The sequence below is a fragment of the Salvelinus alpinus genome, chromosome 8, assembly GCF_045679555.1.
Source record: "Salvelinus alpinus chromosome 8, SLU_Salpinus.1, whole genome shotgun sequence".
Classification (NCBI taxonomy): Eukaryota; Metazoa; Chordata; class Actinopteri; order Salmoniformes; family Salmonidae; genus Salvelinus; species Salvelinus alpinus.
The window spans coordinates 74,261,516-74,279,875 of NC_092093.1; the positions used below are offsets into that span (position 1 = coordinate 74,261,516).

An 18,360-nucleotide genomic window follows, 5' to 3' on the forward strand; every position below is an offset into this window, starting at 1 on the left:
CCCATTCTCTCTCCATCACTCCCCATTCTCTCTCTCCTTCTATCCCCCATTGCCTCTCACTCCCTCTCTTTCCATCACTCCCCATTCTCTCTCTCTCTCCCCATTCTCTCTCCCTCCCTCACTCCCCCCATCTCTCTCTCTCATTCTCTATACAACTCCCTCCCTCCCTCCCTCAATCCCTCCCTCTCTCTCTCTTTCCAACAAAGTTCTGTGGAGTTCTTCTGACATGTCTGTTGCAGGGGCCATTTGAATTACAACACATTAAAGATTTAAATCTTTAAATTGGAAGTTTTCGCCTGCTCTCCATCTCTGTCTCCCGCCACTGGCTTACACAGCCTGCAGGCATACTGAAAGAGAGAGATGGAGATGGAGAGAGAAAGAGGGATGGGCTGGAGTGAGCGAAAAAGACAGAGGGAGAAAGAGAGAGAGAGAGAGCGAGAGAGAGAGAGAGCGAGAGCGAGAGCGAGAGCGAGGGAGAGGGAGAGGGAGAGGGAGAGGGAGAGGGAGAGAGAGAGAGAGAGAGAGAGAGAGAGAGAGAGAGAGAGAGAGAGAGAGAGAGAGAGAGAGAGGGGAAGAGAGCGGGCTCAAAGATGACTAAGCCAAGTTGTCCAGTCTCCGTGTGAATCAACCAATGACAGGTCAGGACAGCAGGCTGAATACAGAAGGAACGGGGGTAAGCAGTCAACAGAGCTTTTCATTTCAACACTGTGTTATTTAGCGGTTTTAGAGTAGAATAAGAAGAAAATAGCTTTGTGAGATAGCTGGAAGAAATCTAATAACAGTCAAGCCAGCCAGTGAAGGATTCATAAGGTGAGGCATGATAATATCACATAATCGGTAAGGATTGTTGCCAGCCAGGGGCGGCCTGGGTCAAGAGTTTGGTCCTGGCATTTTATCCACACCAGCCAACATCACTGCACGCACTTCCAAGTCTGTTAAAATAGGACTACAGATGTAATTGTATTTTATACCCATGTATTGATCCAACAGTAAATGTTATTTCCAAACAAGAAACGTTGCAGTTGTAGGCGCGGCACTCCATATCCCAAAGACATATCAAATATCTTCGGTGTAAAATACATAGTTGCTATTGAGCTGAATATTGAGTGTTGAGAATAAAATGCCTACAGAAAGCTGAGACCCTCCTCTCTTCGGCAGGGACAAGGGGACGAAGCTCCCAAGCTGTGTTTGTCCCTCAATTGCATTTTGAAATGTTATATGGTCAGAACACATCTTTCTCTCGAGCGCATGGGAGGGCGCAGGCACAGGGGCAGGGCAGACACTTTCATTACAGGAATCATGAGGATAATGCACCAGATCATAGTTTTAGCCACCCAAAAAATAGGACGTTTTGAGTGAGGTGACAATGTAGAATTAGCTCTTTCTACGTTTATAGGCACCCATTCATTTTTTTTTTTTACGATCCATGATCTAGACTGTCTGATGACAGAGTCTGAGCAGGTATTTTTGCTGATGCCGCATTTTACTTTGAAAGTGAGTTTGTGTGACCTCAGCTCACTCTTTTAGAAAACCAGGCTGGCTCATTGTGGGAGGGGGGGCCGGCCGTTGCCCACTGATTAGTATAACATAATTTTTTGGGGGATGTGTGTCAATTTCGACCAGCCCACCCAACAACAAAACAATTCCAGCCCATCTGGCATTTACCAGAATTGCCAGATGGCCAATCCCCCATGCTATCAGGACATTGGTCTAAACTGTACAGGGTTGGTCCAGTACGTTTATGACACAGAGTCCTGGTTTTCATTCTACAGGCTTTTCCTGGTTTGGTATGGATTCTGACCTGTCAAGGTTTAGGTTAACGGTTGTTGTACAGTTTTGTATAGTTATGAAATAGAAACAGTGCATGTCATGAGACAGTTAAGTTCATCTTACTGTTGGGGAAGGAACGGGGTATTGAACCCAAACCCCACGAGAGACCACATATGTCATAATTTATGATGTGCATAAAACAAAACACACTATTGACCTCTAATTGACCTCTGTGCCTCTGAGCAACCGGTTAGGGTTACCCGGATGGTTAGGTGCTGTGTGTGTGTGTGTACGTGCAAGCATATGTGTGTGTGTGTCTGTGTGTGTGTGTGTGTGACGATAGCAGAGAAAGAGAGACATCTACTTTATCATCACACCAGATTAAACAGATCAAACAAAACTCTAATTCGGTCATCTCTCTCTGCAGATGAAGAGTCATTACGTCATGGGCATGAAAACATGGCACGCTACGCCAATATTACACAGCAATAACAACACGTTACATGAAAATCCCTTCTATAAGATCAGCAGTGTATTAATACCTTGTGTTCTTTTGCATGGGAATAGGTCCTGCTTTCAGTAACCGGGACACAAATGATTACTCATTACAAGACAGCCATTAGTAAAAATAGTAAAAATAAAAATAGTAAAAATACATTTTATTTTTGTTAAATGCTGCTTTTACCCCCATGTGTTCTGGCATCGGAGGAGAATGACTTGAAATGAAAGCATGCGGCCTGTATCTACTGTGATTCCTCACACATATCTATTCCGTCATATACTGTGTATGAAATAGGGTGAAGTTGTGAATGATGTAGGGTTTTATCTCGGTTGTCCTGGCCTGTTTGGCGTAACGCAGGCCTGACCCTCTCTCCCCTCCACCCCGTTGGACTATCTCAGACTTCCCCCTGCATTGTTGGCCTATCGCCGTCCTTGCCAGGCCGCGGTTCATAATACCTTGAGCACCGTGATCACGCTGGGCGGATAGCTTAATCCCACCATGTTGGACGTCCGGCGGTACATCCTGTCAGGGAGAGATAACACACACGCACACACACACACACACACACAATGTTAGGACACCCAGAGAGCCAAGGACCACTGATTGGTGGAGGTGGACGTGAGGTGATGGCTCGTGGTATTAGCATTTCAAGGGTACAGGAAGGATGGTTCTGGGGGAAATACCTCACAACAGGGATGTGATGGGTGACCTTCCCAATGCTTATCATCTAGGCTGGGGTTTACCCTTCTACTGTGAAACTGATACATACTGTATGCTATCAAATACACCCACCCAGGGCTTGGGCAGAGATTGCTGGATGTTGGATGCAGACACTTTCATGTAGGGTTCTTTATGATAAGGCATTCTCTACAGGACAAAATTACTTTGATGGCTCCATTGACAGGAGGCCAAAATATGATACTCCCATCCATTAAAGGGATACATCAGGATGTTGACAACAAGGCCCTTAATCTACTTCCCCAGAGGCAGATGAACCCGTGGATACCATTTGTATGTCTCTGTGTCCAGTATGATGGAAGTTAGAAGTAGTTTCGTGAGCCAATTCTAACTAGCATTCGCGCAATGACTGGAAGTCTATGGGTAACTGCTAGCATGAGATAACCTTGGGACCCAGAAGCAAATCTTAAATGCAAGCTACTTGATTTGATTATGGGGGCTGTTATTGCTAACAATCTGTCAAGAGAGACTAACAGTGAGCTGAATGTGGGATATCCTAATTCAGTATGAAATTCACCGACCATATACACTACAAAAGTATGTGGACACTCCTTCAAATCAGTGGATTTAGCTATTTCAGTCACACCTGTTGCTGACAGGTATATACAATCGAGCACACAGCCATACAATCTCCATAGACAAACATTGAGAGTAAAATGGCCTAACTGAAGAGCTCAGTGACTTTCAAGGTGGCACTGTCATAGGATGCCACCTTTCTAACAAGTCAGTTCGTTAAATTCCTGACCTGCTAGAGCTGCCCCGGTCAACTGTAAGTGCTGTTATTGTGAAGTGGAAACGTCTGGGAGTAATAAAGGTTCAGCCGTGAAGTGGTAGGCCACACAAGCTCACAGAACGGGATCGCCGAATGCTGAAATTCACTCAATATCAACAGTTTGGGGAAGGCCCTTTCCTGTTTTAGCATGACATTGCCCCCATGCACAAAGCGAGTTCCATACTGAAATGGTGTGTCGAGATCGGTGTGGAAGAACTTGACTAGCCTGCATAGAGCCCCGACCTCAACCCCATCGAACACCTTTGGGATGAATTGGAACACCGACTGCGAGACAGGCCTAATCGCCCAACATCAGTGCCCGATCTCACTAATGCTCTTGTGGCTGAATGGAAGCCGCTGCAGCAATGTTCCAACATCTAGTGGAAAGCCTTCCCAGAACAGTGGAGAATGTTATAGCAGCAAAGGGTGGACCAACTCCATATTATTGCCCATGATTTTGGAATGAGATGTTCCATCCTTTTGGCCATCTAGTGTATTTGTAGGATAATCGACCTCTTCACAAATACACTGAGAGTGTGTTACTGTCAGTGCTGATCTCCCATTTTAGTAAACATGCTACATGTTCGGAGGACATTGGATGACAAACTAACCTCTCAACAAATATCCCAGCCTGCACTGCGTGTACGATGCTGCGGAAGCGCGGTTTCTCTTCGGTCCGGCGCAGCATCAGACCCATCTGACGCGTGAAGGTGGAGGCCAGCCAATCACGCACCTCCGACGGCACGGAGTCCGACTGGATGTCACTGAGCTCATCCTCCGTGTCCACCAATCGCCTGCGGAGAGGGACGGACACACGCACACACACATATATGTGCAAATACATGCATGGACGCACAAGTATGCATTCATGCATGTACACACACACACACACACACACACACACACACACACACACACACACACACACTCACACACACACACACACACACACACACACACACACACACACACACACACACACACACACACACACACACACACACACACACACACACACACACACACACACACACACACACACACACACACACACACACGCACTTGATACGTTTTTCATTAAAACCTAATTCTGCTCTCTTTCTCTCTAACAAATATGTGTAGACAGAGGAGGGAGAGAGAGAGAGAGAGAGAAACCTTACTGAAAAACCATGTGATGATATTTCACATGAAGTTTCACATGTGGATTTTCACGTGATCACATACAATTTCACATGTTAATGTCACGACTTCGACCGAGGCAGGCTCCCCTTCCTGTTCGGGTGGCGCTCGGCGGTCGTCGTCACTGACCTATTAGCTGCCACTGATCCTTTTCTCCCCCTCCCTATGTGTTTATTGGGCGCACCTGTTTTGTATGAGGGTTAATTAGTTGGGCTTATTTAATCAGCCGGCATACACGTTTCTTTGTGCGGGATTGTTTGTATGTAAGTTGGTGTTGGTTTTGTGCTTCATGTTTCTGGACATTATTCATTCCCCACGTGTCTGGGGTAGTTTATTAGTGTACACCCAGTGTGTTAGTAGGGTGGCCTAGTTTGTCCGTGTTCATTAAAGAACATTTGTTTTGCAATTGCTGCTCCTGCGCCTTTTCCTTCACACTCCGACACCCAGGCCTTACAGTTAAATCATGTGAAGCAATGGTTTTGGAACACTTCACATGTGATGATATTTCAAATAAAATTTCACATGGATATTTTTCACATAAAATAAAACATTCATTATGATGTCCCCGGAACGTCAAGTGGTCGCAGTGTTTTCAACTTACATATTCGACACATGATTACATTGTTTATGTTTATTTATACTGTAATTATTATTCAACATGTCCTCATCTGGGATTTGAACTTACAACCTCTTGGTTCATGGCATTTCGATCTTCCTGCTACGTCACCATGTCGGTGTCAATAACTAATTTCAACTGTATTCCAACACTTTGGTCAAAAATACAAATTGCTGAAATAAGTCAATGAAATCAATAATGAGAGAATAAACCGATTAACTGAAATAACAGTGCAGATGTCACTCTTTTGCTAAGTGCAGAGATGTATTATAGGTAATGAATCTGTAGGAGACTTCTGTAAATGAAAACTTTGTGGCGCATCAGAAAGATCAGCGTACCCCAAATCCAGAGATGGTGAGTTTAAATCCCAGGTGGGATCATATTGAAAGGTCGGCACTAAGTGATCATGTCAAGTGTATTCATATTGATTAAAGATGTTTACACTATTTTAGCTGAACAGCGTACCACTTACCTTAAAACACCCATACTATTTAATTACTCCCCTTCCCAAAAAACACATGTGAAATGTTTCCCATGTGAAAATCTAATTTCATATGTGAAATCGCATTTTCACATCTTTTAAATTAGAGTTCACATGTTAACACCACCTTTCCGCATGTGAGGAGAATAACATTATCATTTAAAAATGATCATTTTCATATGTGAAAACCTAAATCTCACATGTGGAATTTAATTTTCATGTGAAAAACATTCACATGTGAAAATCTAACTTGAAGTTTTACATGTGAAAATGTTGTCAAATGTGTAGTTTCATGGTATCACTTGTTGAAAATGTGGGTCCTCATGTTGTCACATGTACTTCACATTAGATCATGTTTTCACGTGCTCAACGTTTTCATATCTGTAGTTTCATGGTATCACTTGTTGCTTTTACATATTGTCACGTTTTGACATTCATTTCATCTAAGATCACGTGTTACATTCATGTGGTTTTTCCATAAAGGAGAGAGAAAGAGCAGGAGCGTAAGAGAGAGATGGAGATAGAGAAAGAGAAGGAGAAAATAACATTCAATAGGACAGAACATTTTGAGAAATAACTCGGCTCACACAGAATATGTCAGATACTGTATGTAATGTGCATAGTGGTATTGACCAATCTACTGGACAGTTGTGCCAATGATAAGATATCCATACCGTGTCTCCTCAATGTACACAGACTCCAGGACTGAGGCTGCATACTCCAAGTTCTTCTTGAGGTCGACGACGGACGCCTCTCCTCGTTCCAACTGTTTCACCAAGCATCGCAACCTGGAGAAAGGCAACAAAAACACATCTCATGAGTTTTCATGCTTTTACAGTTGCAGGCACTAAAAGTTAGACTGTGCCACCGTACTGGCAGAACAATTGCCGTAATGCGTGTGTTTTTATGTATGTGCTACTAAGCGTGGCTTATTTTTCAGAATTAAGTGGACTTGTTACATCACACACTACCCTGAAAAAGAGCAATAGCATACATTAATTCCAATGTCCTGTGGCTGTATACCAAAACAACACATGCCATGATGACTACATAAAAAAACTGTTGTCCTGAAAGTAAAAAGGCATATGTGGATCACAATCCTATTTGGTTATGGTAAAGGTAGACAGAGATCTACATTTAGACAGTCACCTGGTGCACCTCCATGCCACACCCACCAATGGCACAGAGACAGCAGCTTCACTACTAGCCCTGTGCTAACTATGTTTGTAATATATTAACAAAACATGATTAAACAATGAATTAACGTGTTTGACACCTTACTGAGGGATGTGAAGGTTCGAGTAACTGGTAGATGAACAGAATGTTTGGTCAAGTTAAATAAATAAGGAAGGATGCCAGGTTAACTAAGGAGAGAGGAAGCTATTCAGCTGTGTATTCATGCATGCCACACTGTTGGCTGGACATGCAGTATGACACATACACACACGCAGATCTAACAGCCAATAGAGGCCTGCTAGCCAAAGCCCACTCTGCCAGAGTCTAAATCCCAGCAATCACAATCCCCTTAAAGAGCCAGTCCAGTCTGCCCTGATACAACAAGCCACAGCTGCTTTCAAATGGCACAAATGCCCAAGTCACAGTCCATTTGTACAGACATGTAGGTTTTGTAAAAGGAGAACTCAGGCTAGGATTCAATCCAACACAGATTAACACCCTGCACACAGCAATAGACTTTTAAAAGCAATTTCCCTGACATTCACGAGATCACGTTCACTGTAAATGCTGAGGATGTCAGTTCAAGCTGAAATCACCATTAACCATCAGCCACAGCATAAAGGTCTTTTTTTCAGCATTTAAAAAAAATCCTGGTCTCTTTCCAACAATTCCTAACCCTGGTGTGCTGGCTGAACTCTAAGCTATTTGATACACAAGTCAATAATATAGGGAAACTAAGGAGAATAGAGCAGAGATCTGCAGGGGTATTTCATGCTTTTTAAAAGAGAAAAATCCCATTTAATCAGAATGCCCAGCCAAGAACACTGAGGTCAGAGGATACTGATCACCTCATCAAAACAGCATCGTAACTATCATACGATTACACAGTTGGATGATTGACAGATTGTTGTTATGGTAACAGCGGTCTACACTGTCATCGCTACAATCCACAGGTCCTCTGAGATTATTTCTAGTCTTTCTCATCCTCTTGGACTACACAGGCTTGTGAACTGGCACACAGACAGGGGAAAACACTAGCAAGACACACATACACACGCTTACGCACACACATACACAAACACACACCAGCTGACATGAAAGAAAAAAATTGCCTGGATAAAGAAAAAGCTAAATTGGAACTACAAAGAGCAAACAGTGATAATGGTGCTGCAAACAAAGCCCAGTAAAAAGCAGCTCAGGTGTAAGGCAGAGAGCTGATTGGTATTTACAGCAGGAGCATCTGGGAAAGCAGTATGTGACACTATAATAACTCTTCCTAACTAGACTAAAGATTAGCTGCCGCTAATGACTCTCACCTCTACACACCTCTGCTTGATTATTGCACTGACTGTGTGTGTGTGTGTGTGTGTGTGTGTGTGTGTGTGTGTGTGTGTGTGTGTGTGTGTGTGTGTGTGTGTGTGTGTGTGTGTGTGTGTGTGTGTGTGTGTGTGTGTGTGTGTGTGTGTGTGTGTGTGTGTGTGTGTGTCTGAATGCATGACTGTGTTGTGTATCTATTTCTTCATGCGAAATGTGATTGTGAATATGGGTGAGACTTTTTAAATGCATGCTGTACTGTCTGTGCAGTTTTTAGGTGTGTGTTTGTACTGTATGTGAGTGTGTGTGTACAGGCTAGTCTCATGGACTAGACGTAACATAGTAAATGTAAATCCGGGACATATAACGTGAATGTCTGGCAACCTAAAGGTTGTGTGTTCGAATCTCATCACAGACAACTTTAGCATTTTAGCACCTTCGCAACTACGTACTACTTTTTAGTTACTTTGCAACTACTTAGCATGTTAGCTAACCTTTCTACTAACCCTAATCCTAACCTCAACTCTAACCTTAACCCTAACGTTAGATTTAGCCGCCTAGCTAACGTTGGCCACAACAAATTGTAAATCGTAACATATCATAGCTATTGCAAATTCATAACATACTGCACAAATTACAATTCGTAATATATCATACCAGTTGTAGTTTGTAACATATCACATGAAAATTAATACATAGCATAGCAAACTTAACATAGTATACTAATTTGAGTGGCCCAGATGTTTCATCTGCCCCTGAGTCCAGGTTGGTGTGTATCTGTGCTTTGTTGACAGCTGGTCTGTTGACGTCGTCAATGTCACCACCTTCATAATAAGTATGACACAATGTCACAAGTGTAAGGGTTTATATGTCAGCTCTGGTGATGAAAGCAGAATTTGTGTTTGAGTGTACACGTTTAGGCTCTAATGTGTGAGTGCGAGTGCATCAGAGTGTAATTGTAGGTAAAAGTGTCTGTGTGTAAATGCATGACTAATATGTGAGCACATGAGCACAATGTGTGTTTTAAGTGTGTCTGTGTATGTCTGTGTGTGTTTGTTAGGGAGTGTGTGGGGCACACATGGGGACAGGTTTGACCCAATTCTTCCCACAGCTGCTTGGGCCACACAAGGTACAAACAGACGGGGGAGAGAGATGAAGGGTGAAATCACAAATGCTCTACTCCATGGATTTAACTGTGTGGTTATTCACTTCTCCTTCTGCCATTACAGGAGAAGAAACTAAGAGGAATATTTGAACCTAGAATTTCTAGTCATTACACTCCTATTTGATCTAGCGGTAGATAAGGTAGCTCTTGTGGCAGAATAATCCGTAAGGTCACAGTAATTTGGTATGATAAACCTTTTAGCAAATAAGGCACATATCTATCTATCATGGTTCCACCTGTCAGCAGAGGGCGGCAGAGACCGTTCTAGATACATTAACGACCCTCAGGTGTGTCCTATTTACTCAATATGATTTTCCCGCTAAAATAGGTGTGCTTTCTGTTGTCCTTTGCAGAAGCTTGAATTGTTTACTGTGTGTGGTTGTTAACTGAGTGAGTTTTCGAGACTTAGTGTTTGTTGTTTTTTCAAGTGTACTGTGATCCTGCGGCTATCGTTTCTTAGTAAGTATTATGTTAATCCTTAACCACTGATTCCTCGTCTGGTCTCTTCTTTGCACCTGGGTCCAACCTCACCACGTCACAATATCTTGATGAAAATACATTAATTGCCCCATTCACTGTTCTGTAGAAAAACACTGGGCCAAGTTCATAATAGGTTGACTGAACAACCTACTGTTAGAGAACCTGACTCCCAGACACAGTCGTTTGAATCCATTTTACCGCCAGAACACGGTGGAGATTGGAGAACATAGCAACAGAAACAACGGCACAATAGACTCTCCAGTTCTTTCTTAGTAACATGAAACAGTCTGAGGTCTATCAAAGAACTCACACACACACACCTCGACAAAATGCTTTTCACTAGTCCTCATATTTATATACTCTTCTTTACCCTGGTGAAATAAGTCTACCGATTTTATAATTTTACCGTTAATAAAATTCACCCACACAAAGGAAAAAGAACATGGTGTTTTAATGATGATATTGAAATCAGCCAAGCGTCAAAAACCTGCCTTTCCCTCTCTATCTCCCAGAGGATTCCCGTCTGCTCTCTAGCAGACAAACACATAATCAATGAGTCATGTCAATGTCATCCCATTAAATGATTACAGTTTACCAGAAGCCTCTCTGATTGGGAAAGATAAGAGGGAAAATTAGATGGAAAAGGCAACAGGCGATAACTACAGAAGAACCTGCAACTGAACAATAACATGCCCTTTCAATAGTGAGAAGGGTTATCATGTGAATATGAATTCATCCTATATTATTGTACCTCATCACTAGTCATAGACACCTGTTCTGGGTACTGTGGATGTTTCAAATGGCACTCTATTTCTTTCAGCCAGATCACCCGTGATCCAAGGTGATAGTCGACGTTCATCCGGGTCCGCAGGACGTTGTGAGATGCCTTCAAAACCGGCCACTATGGGCATCTGTGAGCGCTATTACCATCAAGTAGGGTTGCGGCTTGCTAGGGAGTTGTGGATGGGCTCAGAGGGTTGTTTTAATTTTTGTTCCGTAAACCGCAAGCTCTGGCTCCGAGGATTGTGTGTTCAATCCCAGTGCTAGGCAGTCATTTTTATTTGGATTGTTTTAACCCTATCCCAAACCTTAACCCTTACCTTAACCATTCAGAATGAATGCCTAAACGTATTGTTTTAACCCTATCCCAAACCTTAACCCTTACCTGAACCATTCAGAATGAATGCCTAAACTTATTGTTTTAACCCTATCCTAAACCTTAACCATTCAGAATGAATGCCTAAACTTAATGTTTTAACCCTATCCTAAACCTTAACCCTTACCTTAACCATTCAGAATGAATGCCTAAACTTAACCGTCGAAATTGTAAGTTTATAACCCTAGCGGAGGGGAACTGACCTTCCACAGAGTTGCATTATTTTTCAAAGATGCATAGAGCCCTGAGTTGATTATCCCTTTTAAAATGCTCTAGAATGCCCTTCAAGCCAATCAGATACGAGTATTCAAAAATGCCATGGTATTAGACAAGGTAAAGAATGGGCCACATGTCATTCCGAGCTTAAATAGTATGCCTCAACCCATTTTCTCTGCAAAATGCTTTGATGGTCAACAGAGCTGATCATGGACTTTTGGATCTCAGACAAATGGAATTTCTATTGTTTTGTAACTAATTACAGAATACAGTTCACTGATACACTTATTCACAATAATTAGTAAAGCCTGAGTCACCTTCGAAGCTTAGACATAAGGGAATGTACATGAAAACAGTATACAATAAGTGTACTGGACAATTTATTGGTGCCTCTGCATTAGCATTATAAATGACAATATCTTCTGAATTGTATGTATTAATCAGACATTTATTTGACCAGACATTTACTATAGGCAAGCATTGATCAACATGAACACACTCTGAAATAAGAGACCTCATTTGACATAAAAAAAATCATATTAGATCCATAAGCCTAATACAGGTACCACAGCGGGCAGGACCCATTGAGGAGACAAATCCAGATAGGCTTCCTCCTTGTCAGGCCTCTAACACTGAGCAGATAGGGGTCCTGGACAGCTCGCACAGCTTCCCCAAATACGGCGCTGGATCCAGGAGCCCGCCTACGTAGCCTGTAATATTTTTGAAAAAGTACATTTTTGATAAATGGGTAGTGAATTTAATTTCCTTTTATTTACTCTTCTGTTACGATACTATCAATTCAATGATGAAGTGATCTATTCATTCTACAATGTGTTTTCGGATGTTTCTGAGGTACTCAATTTGAAATATGCTGTACTTGGTTGTGCATTTTTTTGTGTGTGACTGAAATGCTCGACTGATGCAATAAATAGCAATGTTGGGTCTGTCTTCACAGTCTTCACAGCATATTGCCCCATCCTTTGCCTTGGGAAAGCTGATTTTGTATCACAGCATTCCTGTTGCGGTGGTTGCCTGGGAAGCTGTGCAGACAGAATAGACGTTGAATTTTCTAATTATAGCTTGGTCTATCATTACAGCTTGGTGTAATGAGGTGGAAAGTGAAATAATAATATTTATGTTGGCAGTTCTAAGACTCAATGTAGGGGGCTTAGGGATGAAAGAACAAAAACCGTATAGTGACTATCAAGTGTGTTACAGAAAATATACCATTCACCAGTCAAAGCAGCCATAGCCACAGTTGCATTATCTAACGTTAGCCTCCCAATCCCGCCAAAATGTTACCTAGGTTATGCTCAGCGCTTGCAAGATCTAATGTCAAGTATGATACAAGGTTAGCTTCCTGGCAAGACCCATCAAATGTTCTCCTCAATTGATAAAGCAACTTCGCTCGAAATGTGCGCGGCACACGCTTGACATGATCATAGTTTTCAGTGCAGCCTGTCCACCCGAAATGAAAAGCAGCCACTGCTGTCAGGATGTCTTCATCTTTCGGAAAATAGTGTAAGGTTAATTTTACACTATGGCATCCAGTCAGAACACAGTGTGCTTTTTCCGGCATGCTGGTAAGTAGCTTGCTAGCTAACATTCACACCACAGACGAAAGGTTACCGGTATCTTTGGTCATACGTTCTGCTTGAGCTAGCTGTTAGTAGCTAGCTTACTGTTTGTAAACAAAGCCAAAGCAAGGCATAGACGCACATGTGATGACAGTTTTAAGGTGGTACATATTTAAATTAGTTAAGATGATATGACACTACCATTGGTGTATTACATTTCTGGCTTTATGTGACATTCCATAAAGCCGGAAGCAAATCCTTGGTAATGCCTGCCTCCTGAATCCAAGTGTTTGACAAAGGGGGAGGGGACAAATAACGTTATGATTAAACTTGATCAATGTATCAGCTACAGTCATTGTTCATACTTGGGCACCCTACTTTGAACTAGTTTCATGCAAATATCATCCAGTTTGATGAAAAATATGATTTTCATTATTCGGGACCTTTAAGATTGATTTTCCATTTAGATTTATATGTCAAACATTTGAAATACATGGAGGGAATCAAAATATATCTGAAAGACTTGTGTTAATTACGGCTACTCTTTTATGTTCAGGCCCACTTTCAAAACACATACACACACACACACACACACACACACACACACACACACACACACACACACACACACACACACACACACACACACACACACACACACACACACACACACACACACACACACACACACACACACCACACATGCTATTAGACATCTATATCCCTCCTGTCATCTCACCTCAAGGCATATGAAAGAAGGAGTATTAAAAATATCATCTTGCTTTGAGTGAAAGAAGAATGATCACAGATAAGAGAACAAAAACTCTCTCCAGTGTTTTACCTCTCCACAGTACCCTGTGTGTGTGTGTGTGATGTCTGTCTCTGATTGTGTGTGTGTGTGTGTGTGTGTGTGTGTGTGTGTGTGTGTGTGTGTGTGTGTGTGTGTGTGTGTGTGTGTGTGTGTGTGTGTGTGTGTGTGTGTGTGTGTGTGTGTGTGTGTGTGTGTGTGTGTGTGTGCGTGTGTGAGTGCGCGTGTGTGTGTGTACATGCATGAATTCATACGTGTGCGTCCATGCATGTATTTGGACATACATGTGTGTGTGCGTGTGTCCGTCCCTCTCCGCAGGCGTGTTTGAGTATAAGTGCCTGCCTGTGTGTATGCATTTGCTCGTCTGTGTGTACGTGTGTGCGCGGGTGAGTGCTTGTGTGTGCGCACATATGTCCTAGCATGCACATTGTCTCTGTATTGATCGTACCCAGCAGTAAAGTGTCACACCAGAGCCACATGACTGGTTGTGTTGAAGGCCCCTTGTCTCTAAGTAAAGCTGTGAATACCTTTTACTTATAGATTTCACTAGGAACCCCCCTGCGTAAGAGTTATTAACATGCAAGCCATGGAGCCGGGTAACAAGACGCTGCATATTCGACCATCCAATAAAGGTTTTCCAATAGTTTCATTAAATGAATATTGATATTTCAAATAACCTCCAACCTGTGTGACAAAGGGCTCAATTCATTCCGTACTGCCGAAGTTCAGTGCTATAACGCGTTTGAAATGTAACACTAGAAGCGCCAAGTAAGTCATAATGACTGCATATTAATTTCAAATGGAAATATCTACCATTTTTAAAGTAATGCGGCCCTCCGTCCTTGACTTTTCCTAAATAAGTCTATTGAACACATGCTTGTTGTTAGAATTTCACTATCACAAACAGAATTGGTGTTATAAGCAGTGTTATCATTTTTTTGGGTGCGACATCATTTATTTTCCACCTCATTCACCACCAGTCAGCCTGCGCAGCTGATGATGGTCCACTACTTCTCTGATAGAGTTCAGTGTGTAAAATCGGAGGGCCTGTTGTCCGGGCCTTTGGCAGTCTCTATGGGAGTGCCACAGGGTTCAATTCTTGGGCCGACTCTCTTCTCTGTATACATCAATGATGTCGCTCTTGCTGCTGGTGAGTCTCTGATCCCCCTCTACGCAGACGACACCATTCTGTATACTTCTGGCCCGTCTTTGGACACTGTGTTAACAACCCTCTAGACAAGCTTCAATGCCATACAACTCTCCTTCCGTGGCCTCCAATTGCTCTTAAATACAAGTAAAACTAAATGCATGCTCTTCAACCAATCGCTGCCTGCACCTGCCCGCCCATCCAACATAACTACTCTGGACGGCTCTGACTTAGAATATGTGGACAACTACAAATACCTAGGTGTCTGGTTAGACTGTAAACTCTCCTTCCAGACTCACATCAAATATCTCCAATCCAAAGTTAAATCTAGAACTGGCTTCCTATTTCGCAACAAAGCATCCTTCACTCATGCTTCCAAACATACCCTTGTAAAACTGACTATCCTACCGATCCTCAACTTCGGCGATGTCATTTACAAAATAGCCTCCAACCCTCTACTCAATAAATTGGATGCAGTCTATCACAGTGTCATCCGTTTTGTCACCAAAGCCTCATATACTACCCACCACTGCGACCTGTACGCTCTCATTGGCTGGCCCTCGCTTCATACTTGTCGCCAAACCCACTGGCTCCAGGTCATCTACAAGACCCTGCAAGGTAAAGTCCCCCCTTATCTCAGCTCGCTGGTCACCATAGCAGCACCCACCTGTAGCACGCGCTCCAGCAGGTATATCTCTCTGGTCACCCCCAAAACCAATTCTTCCTTTGGCCGCCTCTCCTTCCAGTTCTCTGCTGCCAATGACTGGAACGAACTACAAAAATCTCTGAAACTGGAAACACTTATCTCCCTCACTAGCTTTAAGCACCAGCTGTCAGAGAAGCTCACAGATTACTGCACCTGTACATAGCCCATCTATAATTTAGCCCAAACAACTGCCTCTCCCCCTACTGTATTTATTTATTTATTTATTTTGCTCCTTTGCACCCCATTATTTATATCTCTACTTTGCACATTCTTCCACTGCAAATCTACCATTCCAGTGTTTTACTTGCTATATTGTCTTTTCTTCGCCACCATGGCCTTTTTTTTGCCTTTACCTCCCTTATCTCACCTAATTTGCTCACATTGTATATAGACTTATTTTTCTACTGTATTATTGACTGTATGTTTGTTTTACTCCATGTGTAACTCTGTGTTGTTGTTTGTGTCGAACTGCTTTGCTTTATCTTGGCCAGGTCGCAATTGTAAATGAGAACTTGTTCTCAACTTGCCTACCTGGTTAAATAAAGGTTAAATAAATAGAACCTACACCATAACTATATCTAAACTCATTTCACACATATATTAAATATTAGCCTAAAGACAAGATTAAATTGACAATAGTCTGATGGATGACAGTATTATCAATTGTCAAATTGTGTTTACTTTCGTTCAAGATGGCGGCAGGGCAGTTCAGCTGAGTGTGTTGTGTGTCTCTATGCTTGTTTGTTTCAAGTGTTACAAGTGTTTATTAGCAAAACCGTCATAGGCTGTGAGATTTGTCATTGAACAACACTGAACGCAAAAATCAAAGTGGTAAAATTGTGAGTAAACCACACAGTGACGGTGAGAAGGAACTGTGATTCAGACTCACACTATCCACTACAACTTTCTACCATCACATCAACCACATACTGCCGATTTTCCCCTGTGTGCATTGCAGCAAAGACCGTGTTAACACCCTAGTCTACTGCTTCTACACGAGGAGACAGTGTCGGGGTGGTGCCCTCCCTGAAAGCCATGAGAGGACATATCTGTGCTGTGACAGACAGTCTAGATCAATGGTTCCCAACCAGGGGTACTAGGACCTCTGAGGGCACTTGATCTGTCCACTCCGGGTACTTGAGAAGACTCATAAGACCATAGGCCTAATGGTAAAATGTACACGAGGGGGTACTTCAGAGGTACTCTGGGCAGAGCAAAATTCACTTGGTGGTACAGTAACCAAAAAAGGTTGGAAACCACTGGTCTAGATGCGCTGGGCTGACTAGCCTTGGATACTCCTTGATGGGCAGGTTCTGCACCTGTGTTCTGCCAAGCTACAGGGGTCCTCTCCTGCCTTGCTGTGCTGTGTGGTGGAATCCGGAGGTCCGTATCTGCGCTGTGAAGGAACTAGATGCGCTGGGCTTGTTTCATCAGTTCAGCAGTTGAGGCTATTATAGACCTTCATTGCAGCCAATGCTGGACCGGTTCCATTTCACATCGATACAGCGCGATCCATGTGCTGTTGGCCAGAGAACTGATCTCTCTGCCGGCCTGCCTGCCTGCCTGCGCCTCACCTGCCTTGGTCTGTCTCTCCCATTCTGGTACAGGTGCCCTCACCACTCTCTCTCTCCCCGGAGCTTTGCTCACCTACATCATACGCATACATTGCTGACTTTTTATTGATCTGCGGTTAGACTATTTGATTAGTGACTCTTAGGGCAATAAACAAACATGTTGCTGTTGTTAATTTTTCTGTTGTCTACCCTTGGCTTTTACAATGTTGGCGATACTTTTAGAGCCTGTTGCTCTGTGAATGAGGAAATATATGACTGTTTCTCCCTCGAGTTTTGTGAGAAACCACACGCTTGCTCCGGAAATGCACATGAGAACTATGCACATTTCTCCCAAACAATATGGGAGAAATCGGACTCTTGCGCTTAACATATCAGAACTGTTCTCTTGGTCCTTAACCATGTCTCTGGACTTTACACATCTCCTGAAATATGTGGCGTTAAAAATTCTGGTGACTTTGGATTTTCGTTCAAGTGCTGTCTATAAATCCAAATGTTGTAACACCCGATCTAAACTTGACGTTATCTTGCTGCTTGTATTGTCTGGAAATGTGCAATCTAACCCAGGTCCTGACATTCTTCCCCCTGCTGAATTAAGTAGTCAGAGTGGCCTGAAGTTTTTGCATATGAATGTAAGAAGTCTTCTGCCGAAGCTTGTGAATATATGGTTAAAAACTGCTGACCCTGATGTATTTATGCTTTCTGAAACCTGGCTCAAAAAATCTATTACAGACAAAAATATTGTCATAAATGGTTACAATGTTTTTCGTACAGATCGTAAATCTAAGGTTGGTGGTGTTGCTGTATACGTAAAAGACAAGTTCTCGGTGACTTATGTTACTAAACCTAAGCAATTTGAATATCTGTCTTTGAACCTAAACCTAGGCTTATCTTTAAATATTGTTGTATCTTGTTGTTATAGACCTCCATCTGTTACTGTTGGCTCTCTGGATTGTATTTTCAAATTGTTATCACAGAATGTCAAT

General features: G+C 42.6%; 1 protein-coding gene and 1 long non-coding RNA gene across 4 annotated transcripts in view; both read right to left on the reverse strand.

Annotated features, from left to right (window-relative positions):
- pde1ca (phosphodiesterase 1C, calmodulin-dependent a) overlaps positions 1 to 18,360 on the reverse strand; it is a 157,441-nt gene that overhangs the window by 42,698 nt on the left and 96,383 nt on the right. For all 3 annotated transcript variants that reach the window (XM_071415063.1, XM_071415064.1, XM_071415065.1), the window contains 3 exons: positions 6,733 to 6,846; positions 4,394 to 4,576; positions 2,728 to 2,794 (listed from right to left, as the gene is read on the reverse strand). In XM_071415063.1, the coding sequence (XP_071271164.1) occupies positions 2,728 to 2,794; positions 4,394 to 4,576; positions 6,733 to 6,846 (364 nt within the window). The remainder of the gene's footprint in view (positions 1 to 2,727; positions 2,795 to 4,393; positions 4,577 to 6,732; positions 6,847 to 18,360) is intronic.
- On the reverse strand, positions 11,993 to 13,597 carry LOC139583702 (uncharacterized). The gene is made up of 2 exons (XR_011676592.1): positions 12,868 to 13,597; positions 11,993 to 12,275 (listed from the first exon to the last, which is right to left on the reverse strand). It is a non-coding gene; the product is annotated as an uncharacterized lncRNA (long non-coding RNA).